A 25,969-nucleotide genomic window follows, 5' to 3' on the forward strand; every position below is an offset into this window, starting at 1 on the left:
CTTCAACTGAATAGGGGTAAGCGGTACAGTTATCGACATCTTTGGAACGATTGACCCCCCGTGTAAATACAGGCTCCATTTGATAATGCACATGGCAGTTAATCGCTATCGGGGGGTCAATAACTTTAACGCTCACCCCTATCGTGAGGTTGTACTGATTATAACATTGGTTCAATGAGTCTTAAGCGTGTACAATTATCAAACAAAGTATTTTCTTTATTATTTTGAAGTTATTTATAAATATAGAAGTGGGCTTAGCGAACATTTTCCAGGTAAGGTGGAAGGGATCAGTTCTATTTTCATCCACAAGTTTTATCAATTAATGACATTTTTTCATACCAGATAATTAATTCAAAAAGGGCTTATATACATACTGTACATGTACATTGTGTCTCTTAAGTTGTCTTTTGTAAATCCGTTTGAAGACACGTAACAAAAGACGCAAAAACACTTATTAAAATTATATACAAAGTGCAACAATAAACTATTATTTACTGCATACACGTTAAAGGAGCGAAAGAGGAAATTTTTGCTTACGAGAGTGAAATCCCAACTTGAGCCATTTTGCGGATTTTTTTAAAGATCTTTTGAGATTTTTGTCCTTGAAATCAACATGAACTAGACCATATTTTATACTGAAATTAATTTAAAAAATGATACTTTGTTAAAAATAATAGTGTATTCATTAAAATTTCTAGCTTATAACACAAGACTTAATACGTTGTCCATACAAACAATTAGACTTACGTGTAACCTCCATTAAATTCAAAATTATCCAGCAAACTCCAAAGAAATAGAGCCTTCACATTACACTTGTCTATTTTAATGGCTTTCAACATTTCTTCCACGTAAGAAAAAGTATATTTAATCCTCATATTGTCATTAATGCCATTACCATCCGACACCCCACTTTCCGTAACAAATACATTTGGATTGTTATATCTTTTTTTTATTGTCTTTAGTATTTTTCTAAATCCTTCAGGTATAATCTGTAAAAAAAAAGCTGTGTGCTAGCGACTTATCAATACTTTAAATCATGGATATTAATTAAATCTGTCTCATTAAACCTTCATAACTGATATTTGGGAAGAAGGCCGTGTAGGGTCAGCTAGAATATCGATACCTTCGTCACTTGTCCAGTTTTGCATTTCAGATACTGGTAATGACTTGACCAAGAAAGACGTATAATGGTTTAGACCAAAATAATCAGATGAACCTCTGAAATAAGTTTACACTTGGAATAAATTAAAAACAGTAATTTTACTTACTCTATTATTGCAACCACCACTCCCCACAACGAGACTGAAAAAAATTATATTTGTCTTTCAGAAATACATGTTACCTGATTTTATTGATCCACTTTTTAGTAAAAACCGGCAGTTTAGACTTCTTCAACCCCAGGGCTTTACTTCTTTCAGCAACCCTTTTTTTCACTAAATCAGGATAGTCACCAGTTCTGGAAAATATGGGATTCGATACTATACCACAGAAGAACTCGAATGCAATTTCTTGTGCTAGAGTATCGTTATCGTCCACGTTATAAAAATACGAACACGGTTGAACTATTCCAACTTGACCGTTTTGTTTGTGACGAAACTCTTTGTCGTAGATTCGATAAGCAAGAGCATGAGCTTTTATAAGATTATGGATGCATACGTAAAACGAGTCGCTGTTGACATTCTGTTGTTCAACTGAAATTTAATTATGCATTAAAAACATTTTTTTTTTATTGCTTTCTGCAGTAAAATGACAAGTCTCACCTAGGCTTGGATAAAAATATTTACAAAATGCCTGAGGCTCATTTATTGTCGTAAAGTATTTGACTTTACTTCCGTATTCTCTAAATACAAATTTTGCGTAATCGGCGAAAGCGTAGGCCATGCTTTCGTTCAACCAACCGTTCAGTTGATCTTCCAAAACTTGGGGATGATCAAAATGGTGGAGGGTAACAAACGGCGTGATCCCTTGTCTTTTCAGTTCATCCAAGACATTGTGATAAAAACGAAGGCCATCTTCGTTAGGGTCGACTGCGTAGCCAGATGGGAATATTCGTGACCAGCTTATCGAGAAACGAAAGGTGTTGAACTAATACAAAAAGTGTTCATTAATAGCTGCTTGATTATACAATAAAAATAAAAGAAAAAAATTGTATTGCTATGAAACTCACTCCGATGTCTTTCACCAGTTGAATGTCTTCTTTGTACTTGTGGTAAAAGTCGGTGGCAACATCTACATTCGATCCATCGGCTATTTTCTCGGGATACGTATGGGTGTAATGATCCCAAATAGTTTCACTTTTGCCTTTAATGGTGATTATACATCTGACTGATTTACTACTGACATTATTATAGTTTTTGTGCATACTTTACTAACCAGATTCATTCCACGCTCCTTCCGTTTGTAGAGCAGATACAGCAACTCCCATCAAAAATCCATCGGGTAATATGAGGATGCGATATTCAGCATTGCGTTGTAACGTCACACCAAAGGTTACACAAAATATAAAAAACAGGATAACCGATAAAATGATCCACTTCATTTTATTTATTAACACTGACAAATTCCAGCAAATAAAATGCCTTCTTTCCATAGTATGTATAACAGTATCAAAGTAGTTTTTTGTAACGTTGCCTTAAAGTTTTAAAACAATCTGTTGGCAGAAAGCTGTTGGGAATAGAACGTAATGTGCGTTCCTCGGTGGTTTTGACTAAAACTGGTATAACATATTTGTACGTTTCGTAGTTTATTTTAACTCGTACGACTTCCCCACTCAGTTAATCCACACGTTGATGTATTACGAAGCAACGCCTGAGGGTCATTTGTGATTTTCTTAGTTGAATGCGATAAATATAGTTATCAAAATATTGTTATGAATGTGTAACATTTGTTAATAATGCATGTATTAAAAAACTCAATTGAAATAAGAAAAGAAAAATGTTTGAAATTCATAGTCCTCCAACGTTTATTAACATGTTATACTTTGGTGATATTCAGTTATTGAAGAGAAACTTTAGGGTTTTAAAAAAGTTAGTAAAGAAGTAAAACAAAAACTTCTCGTCTAACGAAAAATTCACTCACACCAATCCCGCGTGTAGATAAGTCTGAGCGACAGAGAGAGAGATAAGATTAGAAACTGTTTATTCATGCCATTGTCCTGAGACTGTACGGCATTAATATATAAATATAGCGTATTTACAAAAGAGAGAGAGAGAGAGAGAAAACAAAGGACAAAAAAACTCAGTATCTAGCTGTTGGGTATAGAGTTAATTAGATAAAAAGGATTAGTGGTGCTTCTGTTTTCTGTATTCATACCGTAGATTGGGTAGGCTATGTTGTGTTACAAATAGTTACAAGAAGGTTTGAGTAGCCGTAGTTGGCGCAGTATAGCAGAATGTTTAGATATGGTATACCAGAAATGTATAAATATAAATATATTATAATATTATTCTAATAGATATCCTGAGACGTAAAAATAAATTAAAAAATCGAGCTTTGACGATGAGTTTTGGAAAGTTTTTTTGGATAACTAACGCTCAAATTTTGAATGTGAATAAATGAAATTGTGATTCATTATGGGCTACAATTATTTATTTAGATTTAGAACGTAATATTAAGCTAAAATGACATTCAGTTGAGATATTTTGATTAATTTTCAATTAAGTTATATGCCTCTCCAACGGTAACAAACACCAAATGAAAGCGACACCAAATGTAAATGTAAAAATCACAAACGCAGTTTCGTACACTGACCATCTCAGTACCAGCATGGCAGATTAACGTTCTTGAGATGTTTCAAGAATCTCGATGTGTTGCATCATTTTTTACATTTACATTTACAAGGCTGAGAATGACATTTTATGGTACAAATATTTTTCCACGTACGAAGACACGTTACGATAATTTTTGAAGTCGTTTGAATCCGAAGCCATTAGCAGTCATGCAGTGGTGTCTTTTCGATAAAGCCAAGCAGGATGATAGTAATAAACCATATGAGAGCAGAGTTAGCAGAGATATTGAGAAAGTTACCATTGCACTGCGTTGCTGGATCAGCTCATTGGGTGGCATAAAGGATAACGGTGCTCGTGTAAAGTTTACTAGGGACAAGGTGAGTTTGAGTGGTGGAAAAAAAAAAAAAAATAAACAACCAAGTTAATAAAAAATTATTACTGCCTTACTTATTTGGTAAAATGGAACACTTTTTATACGTAATGTTACGTGCCGTTTCGTCCAGGCGATCGCAAACGTCTACTCTCGCAGTACTGCTTCAACAGATTCGGCCTCTGTTCTTCTGTCCTTATTTTTAGGCGTATGAGTATGTGTGTGCACACCCAACGCGGAGAAATTCAAATCCATGGTAAGGAAATCGTGCTATATATTCATCCGATGCTGTCCGTTACAGAATTACTTAAGAAGTCAGATTTGAAATCGGATAAAGCCATTGAAGAAGCACTGCACAAAGAAAAGTATTGGAGCAAAGATTAAATCAAGAGGAAGGCTACGTAATTCGGGAACGACGAGGTGCATCGGTAAACAAGCAACGAGGCTCAAGCTGTTCTCATGTACCTACATAAAGTGAGTTAAGTGTCAAGCAGTGACTGCAGCGTCATTGATGTGGTAAACCGAACCAACGAGCAAAGGAGTGTCGAGACCGTTTCAAACTTTTTTGTGATTTGTATAAATTGTGAATGAGAGGGATAATTTGTAGCAGTGTGCAAAACCACAAGGTATCAGCTGTTAAGCATTTGAAAAACCATCAGGATCAAGATTTATGTACTTCGGAAGACAACAATGTAGACGGTATTTATAAACACTATGGTTTTTCACATCATTTGTTGAGTGACAAGAGTAAAGATGAGTTTGAGGACAAAAATGATTATATCAGAATAACAGTAATGATTATAGACCCGATATAATGTTCAACTTGTCGAGTCAAGTCTACTATAATTTATTGTGTTTTATTTATAATTCATATGTATATTATTAGTCTAGATAGTATATATAAGAACAAAAATAATTGAGTTGGTGTTATTTACGTTTATCGTACGGCAGACTGTTACTATTGTTATTAATATTAATATGATAAATGAGCTACTTTTCCTGGTAACCGTAAATATTTATACTAATAGTAGATTTTACAGTGTAAATTAACGTGATGAAATAAAATGTAACACTTAAGTCTATGAAATTTGCGTGAAGCAAATTTTTCTTCTCTTTTTACAGTCAAATGCGGTCAATATCAACATTTTTATATTAAAATGTTTCTCTAAACGATGACACCTTTCTATGGACAAATTTTTAAAGCCTCTGTGATTGCACGGAGCACAACAAAACCGTTCTAAAAAAAGTTTGGTGGAAAATAATGGCTAAGAAAAAAAAAAAAAAAAATTGGTACCATTTTAATCCTACTATTGTGCCATTTTTCCCTTTTCAAAAAAATTCCATACCCCACACCCGCCCACATTTGCTAACGATTTCGTAAAGCTTATACGGCTTTCAGACTAACGAGCGCAAAGAGCCAAACACGCAGATGCATGGAATCTATTAAAGCTCGTCCATATAACTTTTCTCTTTTGAATATACTCGCATTGGGGTTTTGGGAGCTTTCCATACAACATACACATATTCGAGACCCACGTGGCTTTGAAAGTGTAATGAAACACGTCCCTTCGGCTTATCTCCTTGTGTATCGATAACCTTTTTCCTTTCACGTTGTCTCAACGGATAGAACTAGAATACACGCTGCCGTAACTGCGTTCCACCGCGTTCTCCCTCTGTTTTTCAACTGAATCGTGCACGTCGTATATTTTAATACCCATCAACCCCTAGATTTGAGACGTTCTGTTGGTGCCTGTCTACTTCTGGTCGTCGCGATGATTAGGTGGATCTGTTAATATAATTATTTGATGCAGTTCAGGGGAAAGGGTTGATGGGGAGGATCCCCTTTTTATATACATACGCTGATAGGAATCTCAAGATGGTGATTACTACATAGTGAACGAGTATTCGTTTTTGCAGCAGTGTTCATCTTATATGGAATTTCTTTGCCGAGTTATTGCAACTGTCTAGCACACTGGAAAATTTTTAAAGTTATTTGAAAAATTGTTTCTAGGTGACGTTTTTTTTTTTTTTTTTTTTTTTTTTTTTTTTTTTTTTTTTTTTTTCTCACATACTTTACAAGCAAAATTTTTAATTTGCATGCATACGAATAAAGTTGAAACTTTTGCACACCGGTAGTCAAAAATATCCGTGGAACAAAGGATAAAAACAATTGATCCATCTCTGGATCTTGTTGTTCATTGATATGATAATAAAGCACCCTTAACGAGCATTGTATACCGTCAACCAACAATGCACAGTCGAACGAAACCTCGTGAAAGCGCCTGCAGTGCCCAATTTCCCGAAAAAAAGAATAACAACAGCACAACAACTGATGCGGTCTTTCGTGCAATATGCCTACTAGTTGGTATATACCCACTCCTGGCCCCGGAAAACAAAACCCCAACGCAAAAGTATCGACAGCCCACGATCGCTTCGACCGCCGTCATAAAAACTGTAATTAATTTGCGAAAATGCGAATCTATTGTTTCACGAAGCCCTCCGGCCTTACAGTGTCGAAAAAACCATTTTCGACGCTTAATTATTTATAACACTCGCAGCGAGCGAGCGAACGGAAAAATACCGAGTGAAAGGATACTCTCGCACACACACACACACACACCAGATAGGTGGTATGGGGGGTAAAAAAAAACAAAGAGCGAATAGACGATCTAGTAGGTATATATAGATGTGTGTGCACGGTCGGGCTTTACGAGCGCCCGAGCATTGTTTATTTACGTGGCTCTGCCGTATGTACATCACGGGCTTCGGTGGTATGTGTTACCCTTTGGCCTTCTTTAATTTTAAATAACGATTTTAATTGAACGCCGAACCTTTGCATTCGAGTCGGATTCTCTTTTTTTTTGTTATTTGGGTAAAAAAGAGCTGTGTAACCAAATTGGGTTATTGAAAATGGTATATTTTCATTTTTCAATATTTTTTCGAATTCGAGTGTACGAGTTGATTGGGCTTCAAATTCAAGTCAGAGATAATACCTATTATTAATTTTCCATAAAAATAATTTACTGTCATTTTTCAATACCAGAATAAAACCACATTTTTCATTTCAACTTTTACAAAGAAATTAAAATAAAAAAAAATTAATAATAACTGTTACGAAAGTAAACATTATTATAATCTCAAATCTAAACTTATTATTTCTTGATATTAGTTTTTATTTGCCACTCGTTAGGATAAATAATTAAATCAATGACATAACATTTGTTTGGATAGTTCAGCTGAGCACATATTATCAGGGGTTTTTTTTATCTAAAATTATAACAAAAATTATTTTAAATTGAAATTGCTCGAAAACTGTACAGATACTCCAATTAACGCGCGTATACGCGAACCAATTAGATATTAATGGTAATAATTAACGAAAACAAATGTACACATTTAAATGAATACGAAGCCATCCTTTCAGCGTGAGGGGCCATGCACTAACGATCGATTACCCGCAAGATTTCCTCCTATCGGCCTTTCTCTCGTTAAATTTCCACTCCCGAAGTATCTCTCATTTCTCTCCCCCGACGTCCACACAACATCCACGTGGAACAAGAAGAATCGCGTTCCACCGGAGAAACTGGTCAGCCAGCGGTTAATGGTTACCTGACCCGTATGGATTAGTAAGAGCCAAGGGTGATATGCCAGACACGCCAGAGCCCTTCTCGGCGTGCCCCACTCGTCCACGGATTTGGACGTCAGAGTCTCCCTTATCGATTTGCAGCCCATGAATATATGAGAAAGTTCCAAGGAGGGGACACAGGCGGACCCACGTAAGAGGATTAGATGTTAGATGGGCCGCGTCTGTGTAGCTTTTTTTTCAGGGCGCGACTGTGCGAGGCTTACGCGTGTTCGTGCATATACGTATCTAGGCGCCCGTGTTGGAGCGGACCCTTTCAATGTTTGATAAGCCCGCTGTAGCGTCGTAAATTTTGAACGAGCCTGCCGCTGAGAAAATTGATTTTTGGGGGGGAAACTGGATCTTTGCTTGGTCTAATTAATACTTCGTATGATCCTTTTTTTTTTTTTTATTCAGGAGGTTGGCCGGCTGATCTTTAGTTAACATCCACCACGTATAGCCAAGAGAGAACAATTAGATCTGATATAAAACGAATGACTAAAATATGTAGCGTATCGGTATATGAAATAGTGTATGATATTCGCGTTTGGCATCGACTCGGTTGGGTTTCAGAGACGAGTTGGACCTGCACGAGCTCCACGGGCGGGGCCGACTCGAGCTTGTTCTCGTGGACCATCACGTCTTGCCGAGGGAAGACGTTGGGCTGGCGGAGGCAGTGCTCGAGGTCTTCGACCACCGACCCCAGGACCCAAACTGGCTGTGGCCCGATCGCAAGTTTACCCTTGGCCAGGTTGGCAGCTGCGCCACTCTCGTCACCCAAAACATCGTCCAACGCCGGCCGGAGCTCTTGGCCGATCTGGCCTGTCTACTCCAAGGTAAGTGCCTGTACTGCGACGCGTGCGAGTAAAACCGGCCTTGTGATCTCGTTACCTCGGGATTCGGAAGAGAAAGTAAGAGGATTACGTTGTTCTCTTTCCTTTTTTTTTTTTTTTTTTTTTGTTCTTCCATTGAAAAATAATGTGAGCTTTAAGGGTTGACGTGCGAGGGGTGGAAAAACAAAGCCGTGTTCTCGGTTGGGTGGGATGGAAAAAGTTTTTCAAGTGGGCGTGAGGTGTCGAGTAGCTGTTGTGTATATGTTTTCTCACGTGTGGGAGTGTGGCGTGGGAACTTGATCGTTTCACTTGGCGGAAAAAAAATAAGAGATTCGGAGAGATTTATCACGCATCTTTTGGCTGATTTATCGAGTTTCTTTGGACTTTAATGATTTTGCTAGAGTGTTGCAATAGCCCAACATCTCTGCGTGGTGAGATGGTTGGGTGGGATGAGGAAGTCAGCGAAATGAGATGAAAATACTTGTGTTGCATATCCATGAAAAAAGTGATTGCTAAAAACCAACATAAAATATACCGATTGCTCAATTATGCTTATTTGGATGAAAAAATTAGCTAATACAGAGTACTTTGTTCCAACAGCTGTTTTATTTCATTGGTTAAATGAAAAAATAGAAAAAGTTTGAGATTTACAGAAACTCATGTTCTTTGTCCGGAAAATCATCATGTGAAAGGTCATGATTATTCATTATCTATTACCGATCACTCGTAGACGTAAGCACACCTAATCACGTTTACGCAACTCGTTTGCCCGAAACAATTTTTCAATTTCCCAAAGCTCGCAGTGACAATGTTGGTGTCAATAATTTAGCAAATAACACGGCAAGCGCGAGCCAGCGAACGAGCGAGTTGTAATCAAGTTGGCAAACTAAGATTTAATTTCGTTAGAGTTCCGAGCGATCTCGCCCCCGCTCTCCTCTTGTTACGTATAGCCTATACGGTCCTTTTCCCCCCTTTCTTCGCGCCCTCCCCCCCCCCGAAGCTCGCCTCTCCGCAGGTGCTTGGCTCGGCCGGGTAATAGGGTCATCCCAGGAAAACAATGCCATCCTGACGAATGATAAATCAGCCCCTTCTAGTTTCCATCTCGGCTCACAGAGGACTTTCCCTCCCCCTCTCTCTTTCGACCCTTTCTCGAACCCAGGCGGTACAAGACTTTGCTAATACGGCTCCCACCGTCTGGGGCATATAAATTCTAATCCGATGAAATCTTTTTTCTTTGTCTCAATTTCCAAAGTGAGCCGTGATACCTGGACACTGTGCACGCAGCCTTGATGACAAGTTCGATGCGCAAGGTTGTCTGGCTGTCTTGCAAACTAAATTTGCTTCTCTTGAGATTTCATTGATTCTACTTGATTACGCGTGAGAAAGTTTTTCTTTATATTGAAGCAACAAATTTGTAGATATTGTTTTGAATATTATACTTTGTCCATCGAGTAAGAATTTTTACCGAGACTTTGGGGGATTGGAAAAACCTTTGGTGTTGATTTGACTAAACAAAAGCTGCGCGATTATGAAACATACAATGTAATTATTAAAGGCTTGTTTTCGTGAAAAGGAAAAATAATTTTCCAATACCCGATAAATTTCAGGGTGCATCCATTCTGAAGTCGGAAAATTACAACCCATAGAGCAGCTTTTTAAAATTCAATCACGAACAATTCATGGCCTACAAATAATTTTCAATTTTTCATAACTCAGTATCCTATATTCGACAGGATTTCATCTGCCTTTCTTTGCAAGCCCCTACAACACCACGTCTCCAACTTCCCCGCACTCGTCGAGCTCCCGTGTACGCCCGTGAAACAACAAAGGACACGAACAGGGGGTGGAAAGGGAGGAAGTCAAAAAGCACGAGCGGCAACATTGACCCGAGGGCAAATCGCGATCGCAACGTGGGGCACGCACGCGCGCACATTTGGCTGATATAATGTTTGCAAAAGTATCGAGCACCCGCGTTACCGGAGGGATCGGCGCTCGGCCTCCCTTTGCCCGCGCCTGTGTGTATACAGTGTGTACAAACACACTCGGGGGGAGGGAGGCAGAGCTCACCTGTCTGCATGTGCCGATTTTCCCCAAACACGGTTCGCTACCAGCGAGCGTTCGGTACCACTTCGTTGCTGCTGGTGTTGCTGGGATTGCTCGTGTATGTATTTCATTTTCGTGGCTTTACTGCGCACATGTAGCTGCAGCCTCCAGCTACGTAGGTACATATTTTAGTCATACATAAGCTCGGGTGCCCTGTTTTTAGGGGTGGGGGGTGTAGGGCGCGCGGGGGAAGAGCAAATAATGATTTATCGAGGCGCAGGCGAAATAAAAATAGGAGACGCATGTGTAGGGTATACATATGTAACGCGGGTGCACGTGCGAAAATATTTAACGAGCACGAGTTGTGCAACCTTTAGGGACACTACGCGGACCCTCCCTTGAGTTTTTTTTTTCCTCTCTCGTTACACCGGAGAGATCGTGCGGAGGCGTAAAAGCCCCGTAGGAGAAAAAAAAAAAAAAAAAATAGGGAGTCTTGCAAAAGTAATAATGGAGGAGGCAAAGTTATGCAGTGAAACATTATAGTTGTGGGAGGGAGGGTGCAGCTGTAGACAATGTATCCACCAGCGATGCCTCTGCCCGAGTTGGGGGGAATAATTGTTTACTTTCGGGATGATTTTAACGCAGGAAGGTCTTACTGTTTTGTTGGGAAGAGGATATTTTTGTACATTACCAGCGAGGGGCTTTATTGTACGGTAGAGCGCTAGCGCTTATGAAAATTTTTCAAGTCCCGCGAAGGGTGGCGCGTGATCCTCTCCGTCTGCGTGACGCCTCTGAATAAATTACGGTTAATGAAATGCGTGATTTATGATGCCTATTGCGAAACGTCATGAATGTTACCGGGGGGATGCTCGGCGAAACGATCTGATGGGGTTTTAAGTGAAAAATGCGCAAATACATCAGCTTTTATTAAAAGCGATGAAAAACTGATTTTCGAGGGAATATTTTATCACGCGGTGTCTTTTGGGAAAGTTATATCGCGTGGAGCTGAATTTTATTCGCGATGTGTGGATATTCTGTTCAACTTTTCAAGATGATTAGTTATCATTGTTGGCTATCGGTACTAATTTGATTGAAATCCTCAACAAAGCGACCCCTGTTATATTTTATTGATACAAAATCAGAACACACAAAGTACAGTTGTAAAATAATACGGGGTATTATTAGATGGTATTCATAAATGACAAACGAGCCTGTGTTTGCCTCAATTTTCATTCATTACTAAAGCCCTTGGCTACTCTCATATTTACGGTGTCATAAATACAAGAGAGCAGAGCTGCCACCCTCTATACAATAACAATGAACGGGAGGTACATAATGATGGGAGCGTATAAGCGCATACCAACGTTTATGATTTTCGTAAAATTTGATATTACGTGTGTGACCAACGAACAGAAAAATATTATTTTTCAAAGTATTTATTGGGATGAATGTTTTGGCTGTTGTCAAAAGAATGACGTAAATATTTGAAAAATATTCAGAAATTACGATTGAAAGCTATTGTACGAAATTTTGGTGGAACGTTTTCCGCAACATGTTTACCGTGAAACAAAATTGTTTTTTCGTAAAAACGTAAAAGAAAAAAGTTGAGCGAAAGCAAATTCGTCCCATCACCCCGACAATTATGTTTTATTCACACCCACCCGTGAAACATTACCCCCGTCTGGCGTAAATACTTGATTCCCTTTCTTTTTCCTTGCGTGCTCGCTCAACTTATTGCTCAATTCAAACTCACCTTTGGACCTGTCCGTCTTTGTTATCACTGTTGCTTTTTAACTTTGGTTTTTGTTTCCCCAGCCACGTCTAATTCTCTCTTTTCTCTTCCAGCACATGAATTATAAATTTTGCCCGGGAAAGCTTCGGACATCGCGTGATAAAAGTTTCGAGGGTGAATTTTTTCTTTGAAACATGTAAACTTACCAAGTAAATCATTGTTTTTCTACACACCTTCTTTTCAAAAACAATATTGTACCTTTAAGTAATGGATTCTTTAATTTTACGTACTACGGACCCTGGAGTTTTTCTCATAAATCGAAAATCAATGTTGTTCCTGCACGTCTGACCACATCTGGTACTGTCTCATAAATAATTATAAAGTCAAACATGCACTATGTCAATTCTCATGTTATTTTTGTACACGTCTGACTACACATTTATCTTACTACTAGTTTCAAAATACGTTACATCATTATGTGGTACTGTTTTGTAAATTAAAATAAAATTTAATATGAACTATGTCACGTATCATGTTATTCCTTTACATGTCTGACTACATACTTATCTTACTACTGTTTTTAATCTACGTTGCAATAATAATCTGGCTTCATCTTGAAAATTTAAATAAAATTTAATATGAACTAAGTTAATTCTCATGTTATTCCTGCAGACGTCTGACCATATATTTATCTTACTACTTGTTTTTAAATATGTTTCATCATTATCTGGTACTCTCTTGTAAGTCAAATAAAATCAAATATATAATACGTCAATTATCATGTTATTCGTGTACATGTCTGACCACACATTTATCTTACTACTAGTTTTAAAATACGTTGCAATCATTAACTGGTGCAATCATTATCTGATACTGTCTGGTAAGTGTAAACGAAATAAAATTTGTACTCTGCCTAGTCGAAAGACATTGATAAGGTTTTAATACAAATTGTCCAACATCTTTATCTTTCACGTCCCGTTAATTTGTTAATCTCTGCTATTTCACACTCAGATCTCCATTACGAGAATCATCCAGTCGAAAAAATCCACCCCACCACCTGTTGAGGGAGAAAGGAAGAAAAAAGGCAGTTCTCTCCTCTCCCAGCCAGCAGCTGGAAAAATCGTCTCCATCAACACTCGCCTCTTCATATCCAACGTATCACCCTTTCCTGTCCCTCCCTACGACTATTCTCCTCACTCAGCGTCTTGTCCGTCTTTCGGCCTCCCGCAGTTTGCATAGCAGCCCCTTATCACGTTGCAACATCAGCACTGGCTGAGTAGTATTGTTTTCGGTATAATTGAGCGTGTACACAGAGAAAGTGCGAGCCTCCTGGCCCTGTCAGCCGCAGAGCTATTCCTATGTACGGAAAGTTGCTCGAGGGCTCGCTCGCCGCTCCGAACTTTCCAGAGAGAGCGAAACGGAGGGGCTGGATTCCGTGGGCTCTTTCCTCTCCCTCCCCCACACTCTCCTACCTTATCTTTGAGCTCTACCTACTCGGCGTTGCAGGTACATTTGCCCTGTGTCTCTGAACCGCGTGTGTATATATATACATCACTTTGGAATCTCATCCCTTTTCCTACTTTGCTTCGGAGCAACAACAACCCGCATTACGCGATATCCTCTGGCTACTACCGTGGACTGCGCCGCTGATGATGGTCGAGCTTGGGGTTGCGTGGCGTGAGGGTGTGCGTGAAAGTACGCGTGGATGTGGCTCGGATCATTAGTGGTCGCTAAAGTTACTCGAGAAGGTGAAAAGAAATGGCTGTCGGGGTATTGTGGTTGATGCGCTGGTTTGTTTTACGCGCGTATATTATGAATCGGTATACGAAGGAGGATTTTACAAAAAAAAAGGTTTCGTTTTGTAATTGAGTGATCGAGGGGTGGAAAACTAAAAGGTGATGTTGTCCATTTGATCGCATTTACAGAAATTTCATTCTTTAAAAATATCTTTTCACAGTTTAGAGAGGTCCTATAAGTATATGGCACTTGGTAAATTCTTATTTATTCCAAGTGCTATATTTCAAACCTTTTGTGTAAAACAGAAGTGCCGTCAACTTAAATGCAAAAAATTGCTCGTTTGAAAAATGGTAGTGCGAGTTTTCCCAGTAATCGCTAGATATTTCGAAAAAATATGCCCCAGGATAGTTTCAAATGCAGGGCTTTTTTGAAAATCTGGTCTCGTGCGTTCAAAATTGCTTGTGTATGGAATATCTTTGATGTTTCGGCTTTCCAAGTTTGTAGGGCAACTTGTTTTTGTTTCTCTGGTATTGAAGTGCCACGTTTTACGGGGGTAGGTTTTTAGAATAGCTTGCAATAGAGAATTTTTTTCCATAGCCAAAGTGTTAATTTGAATGGAAAAGTTTCACGGGAGACAATATTCTTTTTCACTTTATAATGAAATAATGAATAATTAACGCTGACCAGTCATGTCTTTTTTTTTTTTATTGGCCTATAACAAAGATTTACCATCGCAAAATATATATATCATGTACAAAATATCTTGATCAATGATTAACTAAATTTAAAAAACTATTGCTGTATAAGGACATTGACGCGTGTGGCTGACCAAACGTAGACCTCGACTACTAGAAAACATGATTAAACCTTCATTGGTCAATTGTGTCATACGGCATTTTCTAACTAATGTTGGAAACACGTCAAATAGTTAATGAACAAATGAAAATCGCAATGCAGAATCCCACTGGCTTTACTGTGTGGTTTTTCTCGCACACGAATGAAAAAGTAAATAGACTGCTAGATCATGGCTCGCGGAAAACAACAACATCGTCCTGTAAATGGAAAAAAGTCGGGGAAAAATAAAAGAGGGAAGGAGAAAAAGTCTCGGGAGCTGATGTACGTCGTTGGCGTTATTCGAGAGCGTGATGGAAAAAAATTTACGATGGACCATGAGCTAGCTCTTGTTTTTGCCTCTTTTTATTGTTTTACTTTATTTTTTATCTTTTTTTATCATTATTACTATTTTGAGGCTTTTCTTTTCCTGTAACTTTTTCAGGGGCCTATTTATGTATTCTCTGTTTATTTAAATGATTTTGAGGAATGCATTGCTCTCAGTGTAAAAATGAATGATTGATTAAAGATTACGTGTCGTATCGTCAATCTTAAATCTAATTCCATTTTAAAAAATTTACAGGTTTCACATGTAAATGCGCAATTTTCGATGGCTCAGCGCGGGGATAGAAAAAAAATGGAGAATTCAAATGGTATTGGTTTTCTAGCCCCCAAGGAAATTTAAACCTGTAATTTTTTTCACACATTTATAATGACTACAAAGTATATGTATGGAAGCGTACAAAATATAATATCCGAGAGTCACGCTAAGGGAAATATTACTGCGGGAAGTGCACTTTTTTATTCAAAATTTTATTTCTTGCACTATCCTCAAATTACACATCCCGAGGACACCTCCGACACGATGAACTCAATCACGCGAACAAATTAATTATTCTTCGAATCAACAGAGCCACATAGATTCTTCTTACATGTTAACAAAAAAAAAACTCTGAAACCCCTTGAAAAAAAAAAAAAAAAATATCAACACACCCTTCAACGCGTTTGCGAAACAATCATTGTCGTGTCGATCCATCACCCATTACCCCAGACTACTCACATCCACACTCGAAGAGTAGATACGCGCTTCAAAGCATGCATAGTAAACACCGTATAGCTCGACACCCACTCGTGCGCTAAAATCCAGAGTAGGACCATCGCGAAACAAACACCGTGCAGCTGCTCACCTCGCTCAGTACTCTCTCTCTCTCTCTCTACCCACACTCGTGCTGCATGCTAATCCAACCCCGGTCGCAGCTTTCTCCTTTTGCTCCCTCTCGTTATGAGCACTTCTCTTTCTTTCTTTCCTTTCTTTCTCCATCCCGGATCGTTTGCCGGATACGTGCACGTGTATACACGCAGGACCCAAGTCCGCGAGCGCGGCCAGCGAATTTCAATTGACCGATAGCAGAGGTAAAAAAAAAAAAAAAAAGATGGACTTACCCCCTTCTTTATTTTTCCCTCCGGCCCCCATTTGGGCGATTAAAGATTCGGTTAATCCCGGGAGCTATCGGGGGAAAAAAAGCTAATGGCTCTCTCCCCTTTTTTCCGTTTACAGACGTCAAAGGCTCGCGGAAGTTTAAGCCGCTTTTCGCTTATTGGCTCCGATAGCTTTCACCCCCTCCTACCTCCTCCTTTTTCGCTCCGATGGAAAGCTTACACTCTCGACAGCTCGTTTTTCTCCCTCGTCCCCATAATTGCAGCTCTCGAGATCAGCCATCGGGTAATAAGGTAATTAGCGATCTAATTGCTCGATGTGATGGGCATGTATATGTACGTATGTATCGATCCGTCCCTCGAAAAGAGAAATCCACCATCCATTGACAATCGGAGGTAGGTAAGCGATGGGTATGAATTTATTCAGCAGCAGCCCGTCAGCAGTATAACGAACTCCGGAGCGTCCCTCTGCTTGAATGTTGGAAATTCAGAGCAGCCGTGCGGGCCCCGTTTATCGAAAATCAAAATTAATGAGACTCCCGCAAACAAACCCCGTTGGTGGTGAACTTTGGTGAAAACCAACCAAAGAACTCTCTTGGATCTATGTGTGTGTGCTCGGCAGGTCCAATGCTAATAGACACGGCGAACTTTTCCGAGGAGGCCGGCAAAGCGACGCCACTCGACCGCGAGATGATGGCGAGACTCGGGCGGATCAGCGCTCGGGCTGATACTAATGGCCCGGACGAACTTTACCGTATGCTTCAGGATGCCAAGTCCGACGTTGGCCAGCTGACGCCGGCCGATCTCCTGATTAAGGATCTCAAAGTCGTTAATGGCGTGCCGATCCCCGGATTTCCTGTTTTGGTTAAGGTACGTATTTTTTTTTTCTTTCTTTCCTTATTTTTTTTTTTTTATAGTTAATGTTGACTTTGGGCTCGTTTACTGGAGTGTCTTGGGCAAAAATGACAAGCTGGCGTGTGTCCACGAGATGTTCCGAGTTGGTATTTGGCATTGGTTTATAGTGTAAGAAGTTTGACGAGTAAAATGGCACATAAAGTATTTTTTTTAAATTAAATGTCCTGAAACATTTCCGTAAAAAGGACGGAATGAACGCGAAAGAAGAAAAACTGGAATTGTAAAGGGGGTCGGGGTAATGGAATAAAACGGTGCGTGGGTAATTCAATGACAAAGCAGAGTAGAGTAGGGAGAGAGAGGAGATTGATCGGGAAAATGAACGACTGGGTGGAATTCGATGTTTAAAAAAAAAGGGCAGTAGTGGAAGCGGAATGTATATTCCGGGAGAAAGCGCTATTTTTGAAAATACAGTCCTTGAAAAAGCAATTTCCCGGATTGGTGTACAATCGATATTCATTAAGTTTCAAGTACTTTCCGCGAACGCCCGATTCTTCCATCTATCTGTCGTCCGATTCGGTGATTTAATTATATTTTTCATTGACGCTCGGCTGTGCTCTTACTTATTCAAGGATGGAAAAAATTCAAGAACTTGAACGCATAAGTCTTTTTAATTTTCTCTGTGATTATCATTAAATCAATCGATTGACTGATTTGATTTAAATAAATATTTGATGAATACGTATTGGTATACTTAACTAGATTTGGGTAAACGTTATAAACGTAACTACATAGTATTGATTAATGATTTTGCTGATTGTATCGTAACATCGTCCAATTAATCCAATTGTTAGTATTTACTGTCGTAAAATTCGGTAATCACTTATATTAAGTAAAGTTTACGGTAATTACCTTGAAAGCAAATTGTTAGCTCATAGTAGTAACAGCAACATCTCCATATTTGATCGACCCGTACAGGCTAACCATGACAAAACCACTGCCAATGAATTTTCGAAAAAATTGTGACGACGGTGATTGAGTCAAAGCTAACTTTTTCATTACAAAATGTTTATGTCTGAAAAATGATGAAAGAATTTTTGTTTTATATTTACAATAAATATTCATACAATAGATACTGTTCAAGTTCAGCGACCTTTATGGAGTATATATTAATTTCTTGCAATTATAAATTATGCTATTAAACCAGAGATAAAAAATTTTCAGCAATAAAATAATTATTTTAATTCATGAATGTCGAAAAAAATGATAGTTAAAAAATGTCTTAATAATTTTGTACAAAGCATAAATATTTGAATTAATATTGAAAGTAAAAGTTTTTTTATTATGCAAACCCTGATCTTAAAACTTACTATTTTGTACACAGTTTTTCTAAATTTTAATAATTATTATCTAATACAGAACAACAAAAGATTCTTTCATTTCTTGCACACTATCTTTGCTAGAAAATAATGGCATGAACAGGTATTTGTAGAGATTCTTAAGAATAAATTCTTATGTAAATAAAGTAAAGTCAATAATTAAAGTATGAAAATAAATAGTAACATTATATTTCGGAATATGAGCCAGAATTAGGATTAATAAACGCTAATGCGAAGTAATTGGCAGCAATATTCAGTAATTTTATCCAAATGTGTTTTCTATCAACAAAAAAAAAAAAAAAAAAAAAAACCAAAGTTGAATCATAAAAATGTTTTCAACCATTTGTACGTTCCTCACGAAGACTCATCAATCACCCATCGCGCGTCATTACCCAAACATACAATATCACTTAAAAAAATCCGGAGGGAAAAAAAATCCCGAAACTTCCAAAAATACCCACTAAACCTCCTCGATCCATCTCCCGAAAAAAAAAAAAAAAAAAAAAAAAAAAGAAAACCTTACCTCTCACGCCTGACCTGCAGCATATCAACAAAGGCGCTTGAGCCGCGTCCTTCCACCCTCGCCGGGCACGGAAAAGAAAATCGCACGCGCTAAAAACAAGGCTCGCCCGAGCGTAAAAATCCCCTAACGGAGCGCGAGAGAAGGCGGGAGCGCCAACGACGAAGCTCAAACTTTTTCAATTATCACCGGCGCATTCCCAAGCGTATACGCGCTTGCTCCCGTTCCCTCTCGCTGTACACGCGGCCACGCTTCATTTGCAGGAAGCAAGCGCGCGTCGACACGTCCCGCCTGTATACACGTTGAGCCAGGATGTGTTTTACGCAGACTTTCCGATCGATCGTCCCGACTGAGGGGAGTTCATCTCTTGTAATGTACTTGCGTGTAGCGCGGGAAATCGGCATCCGAGAGTTTTTAAACGCGGGGAATGAGGAGATTGGGGATGCAAAAGGGGGATAATCAAAGACCGGAAAGGAGGAGTTTTTATGTTAATTGAGTGGACGATGCCGGATTATTGCCAAGAGTTGTTCAACAGGTATAATTTGACTTTGCTTTTTTTCATACAGACCGACGGTTTTGATCAATCGACGCTCCTTTCGTGGATTTTTTTTTTTTTTTTTTTTTTCGTTGCGCGCACTCATTGCACCCAGACTTGATTACTGCATTGCCTTTTGGTATGTGATTTGTTACATCGAAGCTTTCATTCGCCACGAAGCTGACTTCCAAAGCTCGACAGTGAAAATTGCAAAACAACGCTATTGGCAAGCGTTATTATTCGCAAATGTGTAACAAGTAGAATTGCACTCGAATCAGTTTCCAGAGAAGGGAAAAGAAAAAAAAAATGATAAACAAAATAAAAAGCGCATTGGAAGCGTATACGGGCAAACAAAACGGGTTTGAAGGGGTGGGCGGGTAAAAGTGAGCAGCGAGATACCAGGGAGAGAAAAAAATCGGCGCGTCTGCGAGCAGATACAATGAAGCGAGAAACAGGGGAGGGGGGGGGGAGAAAAAAAAGAAGAAAGAGCTATGCGAACGAGACGGAGGAGAGTCGCGCGGGGGTGTGTGTGTGTGTGCACGCAGACGGAGCCGGTGAAAGCGCAACGAGTGCGGGTTCAGCGGGAGAAAACAAAAATAGAGGAAAGCGCGAATTGTGAATGAGCGGAGGGAAAAAAGGGAGGAGGAGGTGAAAAGGAGCCGGGAAAAAAGGAAGAGCGGGGCAAGACTGACGGACAGACACAATCGATAGGGACGCGAGGCAGGGGGATGGAAAAAAGAAGGAAAGGGAGGGAAAGCGAGAGCTATCGCTGGAGCAGGAGGAGGAGGAGGAGGAAAAGGTGGGATAAAGCACGGACTCGGGGAAAAGAAAAAGCGCGTCATCGCGAAATCCAGCCACGTCTCCGGGAAAGAGAAAAAGGGTTGGGGGGGGGAGGGGGAGAACGACTGTGACACGATTACCCGGGGCTTGGCCGGTCGCGCGCTCCTTACTCTCCTGATGAAAATAAGAAAAGCGATCTAAACTTTGTGTTACGCGCCTCGGCGTTGCTCCGGTGCTCTTGATTCGAAGTGGGGAAAGAGAGATGGACTGGAAATGAAACGAGGGTGGCGGCAAGGGGAAAGATTTTCCCATTCGTTCGATTGCGCGTCGGATTATTTAATGTCTTGCGAACTGCTGCTGCTATATTGGTACTGGTGGCAGGGGGCTAACGTCGAGTGATTGTGAGACTCGATTGAGTGGATTTATTAGTGATTACGCGCGAGGAGGTTGTACGTATAGGTACGCCTGGTAGGATAGGGCCAGAGGGGATTATTTTTTACGAGCTCTCATGCCCTTTCTCACATTTTACGATATTCTCGCGTAACTCGAGATTTTTTATTTTTATCCTGCTCACTTTTTCGATCCACTTTTCATTTCTGCGTTGAGTTTTCTTTTACTTCTTTTTCTGGCTGGTTAAGATTTTTTTTGTTTTTTCATCGGAGGGAGAGGTTTGTATTGGTCAGCATTAACTTTTGCCAAATAGGTATGGAAAAGTTGTTTCATGGTGTAGTAAGGAGTGGCAAAAAGTAGGAATGTAGTAACAAATACGTGAAAATCCAGATAAAATTGATGTGAATGATGAAAAATTAAAGTATTTTTTAAATGAACTTTTGTAGGAACATGTGAACTTTTTTTTTTTTTTTTTCTTCACCTAAACAACAAGTAAGATTAATCGCGTAACGTCAACGTAAACATGGCGTTACACAGGTCATAGTATGTATAACCATCGTAAGGTCATACTATATGCCACCTACCAAACTCGCGAACTTTGACGTGCTTTATTTTCATCAGTTTTTGTTCATGTAAAAAAAAATAAATAAAAAACTATACGTGCCTAATTTCGTTTGGCAATCGATATGATGAAACAAATAGATTTTCCAACAAGAAATACTGAATGTTTCTGGATTGATTGTCTTAAATATACGATATAATCACAGTCATGCTGCTGGACATCTTTGCAGGTTTAAGCTTCATGCCCGTTACAATCAAAATTAATTTAAAAAAAAAAACCTCAGATCCAACCAACTAAGAACACATACACATAGAAAAAATTAATTAACAGACAAGAAGCATCGTGTTAATCAATTGGCAGTGGTTTTTGTTCAAAATCGGTTAAGCAAAATGTCTCATGTAACCAAGTAAGTAAGTATTCCCATGGTTGATTTTTTAAGTCGATACTGCATAGCACCAGGAACCATCAAAAGGGTGTAACTTGTTGTTTTTATTTTTGTCGCAATTGTCCTTTAAAAAATGTGATCACGTCTCTTCTTCTTTGATTCGTCCGGCATCGCGACACAGGACTTCCTGGCGTTGGACGGTGCAGCCGAGGCGCTCGAGACTTTTTGCGCCGAACAGCAGTGCCGAGTACTCGTCCTCATGGGAAGGGAATGGAAGGAGGACAGGCTGACGAGGGACCTGGCCGTCTACCACTCATTGGGAGCCGATCGAGCGGCAAATAAAGTAAGTGCCTGACTTCGCGCCTTCTCCCTTTGGCTCCTTTCTTTCCTCGCGCCAGGATATACTCTTTGTCCCCTCCTTTTTTCTCTCCCTTTTTACACTTTTTTGGGTAGAGGACAAGAGAGAGAGAGAGTATCTTTCTATATGCAGACGGTGGAAATGTTTTACTCGAGAGACAAGGCGAACAATGCCAATAAGTCGTCGTCCTACAATCGAAGGGCCTCCTTTGACATCTATTATCGCGCTGTTGAAAAAAAGGGAAGAAAATTTCCAGCTCTTTGATACGTACCGAGAGGTAGAAATAGTTTTTGTACTGCAATGCTGTATTGAAAAATAATTGATTGGATGGAAAACGGCTTTTTCAAGTATAAAGAATGGGTCTCTCTCTCTCTGGTGTTACTTGGAAAGGAGAAGCCTGCTATTACAAATTACAAAGTTCCAATCAACCATATACGATTTCCCTCCATCGCAATTGTACGTAATTGGTTGTATTGAAAATATTTTTAATACTTGGACAATATTCCCTCGTTCGTTGATTCGCGACATCAGTGAACACTTGCATTATTTAGGCTCATCATTGCCTGATCCATCATGCTCCAAGAATAACTTTACGGATATTGCGAGAAATCATCTGTAAGTGAACTTGTGAGTGGTACTCACTGGGAAGTTTCGATCATCCGCTCGCGAATCGGAAAACTCGTGCTGCGCTTTCTATCGGATTTCTCAAGCACGCGACCCAGAATTAACGACTCGCTGTCGTTTGCTCTTTTTCTTCTTCTGCTTGATAGCTCTTGCTTTTATGTGCTTCGCGTTGGAATGTGCATAGAGTACCACTGGGAGAGTTTTCATAATTATTTTCATTGTGATGTTCCGTACAAAAATGAGTTAGTAGATGTGCAATAAAAGTGTTGGGTCATTCATCGTCATTCTTGGAAGTACAACGTACTATAAGAGAAAAAAAAGTTTTCCTATCTTGTCTAACTGATCGCGCTATAATTTTTGATGTTTTTTTTAAATATTTTCTCGACTTGGTTGTGCTGGTTTTACTGACAGACAATTATACTTGATTCTGCAGAGGTTCTCTCTTTGGCTATATTTATTTCCAGTAAATTTAGTTGTGAGCAAGCTGCTTCACATTATTATAATTAGTTATTGGAATTAGTTAAAAATAAGAACTGGAATGCCAACAACAGCTGATAAAACATTAGTTGTAAATTCTTAAGACATTAGTCATTAACGTATTTTGTATTATCGTGTCTGCTTCAGATTTTACAAACAAGGATAACCAACACTATGATCAATGTATTTATTCAACAGTTAAACCAAATCGTGTGTCTAAAGTCCCTGAAGCTATGAGTAATTTTTTTGTATCAACGCCAATGAACATTTGAAATCGTATTTAAAATAAAATTTTAAATGTACGTTTTTGATACTACAATACATAAAAGTTTTATTAAAATTTTGCATATATTTGAAATTCGTAAGTTTCAATTAATGGACAATTAATTTATGAACATCTTGTTTGTTAATAGTTAAAAAATTTTTTTTTTTAACTACTATAAAAAAAACTATTACTATTGAAGAAATATAATTACACTGTCTTCATAAAAAATCAAAAACGACTCTCGTTCCATGCTTGAAAATGTTCTAGTAAAAAAATAGTTTTAGTGCATGAATATTCAATGATTAGGATCATCTCAACTCTTTTCATCGTGATGGAACTTTTTAGTATTTTTCTCTGTGACGCAAATCTTGTTTAGAATATTTCGATTTGTTTCAAATAAATCCACGCTGTTATTTCTAGTTATGTGACCAAGAAAAAGTACATTACAAATTGTTGAACAATTTTCCTTAAAAGTTCTAATACTGTGACAAAATTTTACAGGCTTCGTGTGAACGATTGTTCAGGTGTTGAAAAGTCCTGTTAGTAATATTCCATGAGCACGAGGTGCGATGTTTCCGTACGGGATCGTCGGGTCCAAAATAACTGAAGAATCTTCCTCAGCGCTATACTCGACAGCTTCTCGTCTCGCAGCTATAGTTTCAAAAGCACCACCGTCCGACGTTAAATCCACTTGAGCCAAGGTGTAGAGTCTAAGACGGTGCGAGCAGAGTGCGGAGCTTTGTAAGGGGAGGTGCAAAAGAGGGAGAGAGGGAGCGAAGCACAAATTGCAACATATTCTGACTACGTAGATGTCCCTCGCCCAACCACTCGCCGGAAATTAAAGTTGGATGGTATATCCATATAAATGCGCGGAAATTAAAGTACCTCTCGTCCGCGTCATTCTCCCGCCCCCCCTCCCTCCGATCAAAATGGTACAGCGAGTACTTTACGATCGAGGAATGGTTTATAGGCTGCTGATGAATCGCCGATTTCTCATTCGCGTGCTCGCGCATATATATTACCTATGTATATACTCACGTAAATTACCCTGCGCTGATTTCTCGGTATTGTTGAGCGGCCCCTTCGTCGTGGATTGCCTTGGGATCTCGAATTACCCTTTACCCTCTCCGGCCACAATGGGTGATTTGATTTGCAAGGGTATCCATCCGTCATTTTAGGGTATCCCGAGAACAAGAGCGAATGACAAGGACGCGGTTGGACATGGATTGTATGCCGTAGGGTAATTCAAAGGCGACGCGAGTCAATGGAAATGGCCCGGAACGGTTTGGTTTTCAGGCAGGCATTGATTCATACGTGTGCAAAGTAGCAACCAAATTATATATTACGCTCGTACGTAAATCGTGACAGGGGCATGGAGGAAGGATGTCTTGTCCTCGGAAATGGGACTTTAGTGGATTTGTGGACTTTTTTTTTTTCACCCATGATTATTATTATTGTATACCTTGGATGATGAACACGGGAAATCACCTACTGAGTTGATCAGTGAGTCTGGTGTGCCTTTGCAGAGAAAAAACTGAGCCACCTTATCGAGGGGTGTAAAATCTCTTAACGCAAATTGACCCACGGGGTCTGGCCGTCCTTGTTCGCCAACCCCCTTTCGTGACCCTCGAAATGGAGCACCGAGGCGTGGTTAGCATATTACCTTACACGCTACCTCGACCCTTTGAACTTCAATTCGCCACTTGAGTTGCTCGTAACAATTTGCCGCGACGCTCTCTCTCTCTCTCTCAAAGCACCGAGTCTCCGGACCAGACGCAAGATGCTTTCTCTTTTGTATATACCCTCCTTGATTTTTTTTTTTTTTTTCATCGGTTCAACGCCCAGCTTTTCCTATACATTTAGAAATCCGATTAAAATTCTTCGGCATTCAGTTGGCATAAAAAAAAAAAAAACAATTGTGCTGTTCATTCGACCGACATCCAATTGGCAGTGAAATCTGAAGCGTGAAATTCGGAATAGCCCGGGCATTCGAAGAAAAGCGCCAAAGTAAGCGGCCCCTCGAAAACCCTCCAATTAGTACTTCTCAATCAGCGCTCCCAAAACAAACAGACGCCCACCTCGTAGACGTAGTGGGTATAGTAGCGAGGGAGACCCGAGAGTTCTCCGCTCCTTACACGTTGGGCCCACCCAAATTAGCCAGCCCCTCTCGGCCATGTAACTCCTTGCTCCGCAGCCTTTCCTCGGGGGCAAAGTTCACGAGACGCGGTTGTGTGTGTTGTAGCTCATCGAGGCGCTGACGGGCTCGACGGAGCCAAGTCTCCAGCTGACTCCGGTGAAAAGCTGGCTCGGGTCTGCCGGGGGAGCCAGGCTGTACGAGCAAGCCAACGTGCAGGCCACGCGCAAGCAAATACTGCCGATTGTACAAAGTGCGTCGTCGACGGACTGCTGAGAGGAAACAGAGGTATGAGGGGGTGGGTAGGGAGTTGTGCTGAGTCGGCGGGAGCTCGTGCAAATATATACAAGCGCGCACGAGCACCACTACCCCCTT

At 39.7% G+C, this 25,969-nt stretch overlaps 2 protein-coding genes across 2 annotated transcripts in view; one reads left to right on the forward strand and one right to left on the reverse strand.

Annotated features, from left to right (window-relative positions):
• LOC106639408 (exopolyphosphatase prune) overlaps positions 1 to 25,969 on the forward strand; it is a 33,951-nt gene extending 7,982 nt beyond the window's left edge. The window contains exons 5-8 of the mRNA XM_014353018.2: positions 8,294 to 8,556; positions 16,956 to 17,203; positions 21,918 to 22,079; positions 25,703 to 25,969. Of these exons, the coding sequence (XP_014208504.1) occupies positions 8,294 to 8,556; positions 16,956 to 17,203; positions 21,918 to 22,079; positions 25,703 to 25,870 (841 nt within the window). The 3' untranslated portion in view covers positions 25,871 to 25,969. The remainder of the gene's footprint in view (positions 1 to 8,293; positions 8,557 to 16,955; positions 17,204 to 21,917; positions 22,080 to 25,702) is intronic.
• Positions 506 to 2,539, reverse strand: LOC149375580 (myrosinase 1-like). Its single transcript, XM_089598481.1, has 7 exons — positions 2,374 to 2,539; positions 2,168 to 2,301; positions 1,752 to 2,085; positions 1,343 to 1,691; positions 1,068 to 1,218; positions 748 to 989; positions 506 to 635 (listed from the first exon to the last, which is right to left on the reverse strand). Exons 1-7 carry the CDS (start codon positions 2,537 to 2,539, stop codon positions 506 to 508), a joined length of 1,506 nt encoding a protein of 501 aa, XP_089454607.1.

Source organism: Copidosoma floridanum, unplaced genomic scaffold, assembly GCF_036245765.1.
Source record: "Copidosoma floridanum isolate Cflo_tuat_1 unplaced genomic scaffold, Cflo_Japanese_pri ptg000006l, whole genome shotgun sequence".
NCBI lineage: Eukaryota > Metazoa > Arthropoda > Insecta > Hymenoptera > Encyrtidae > Copidosoma > Copidosoma floridanum.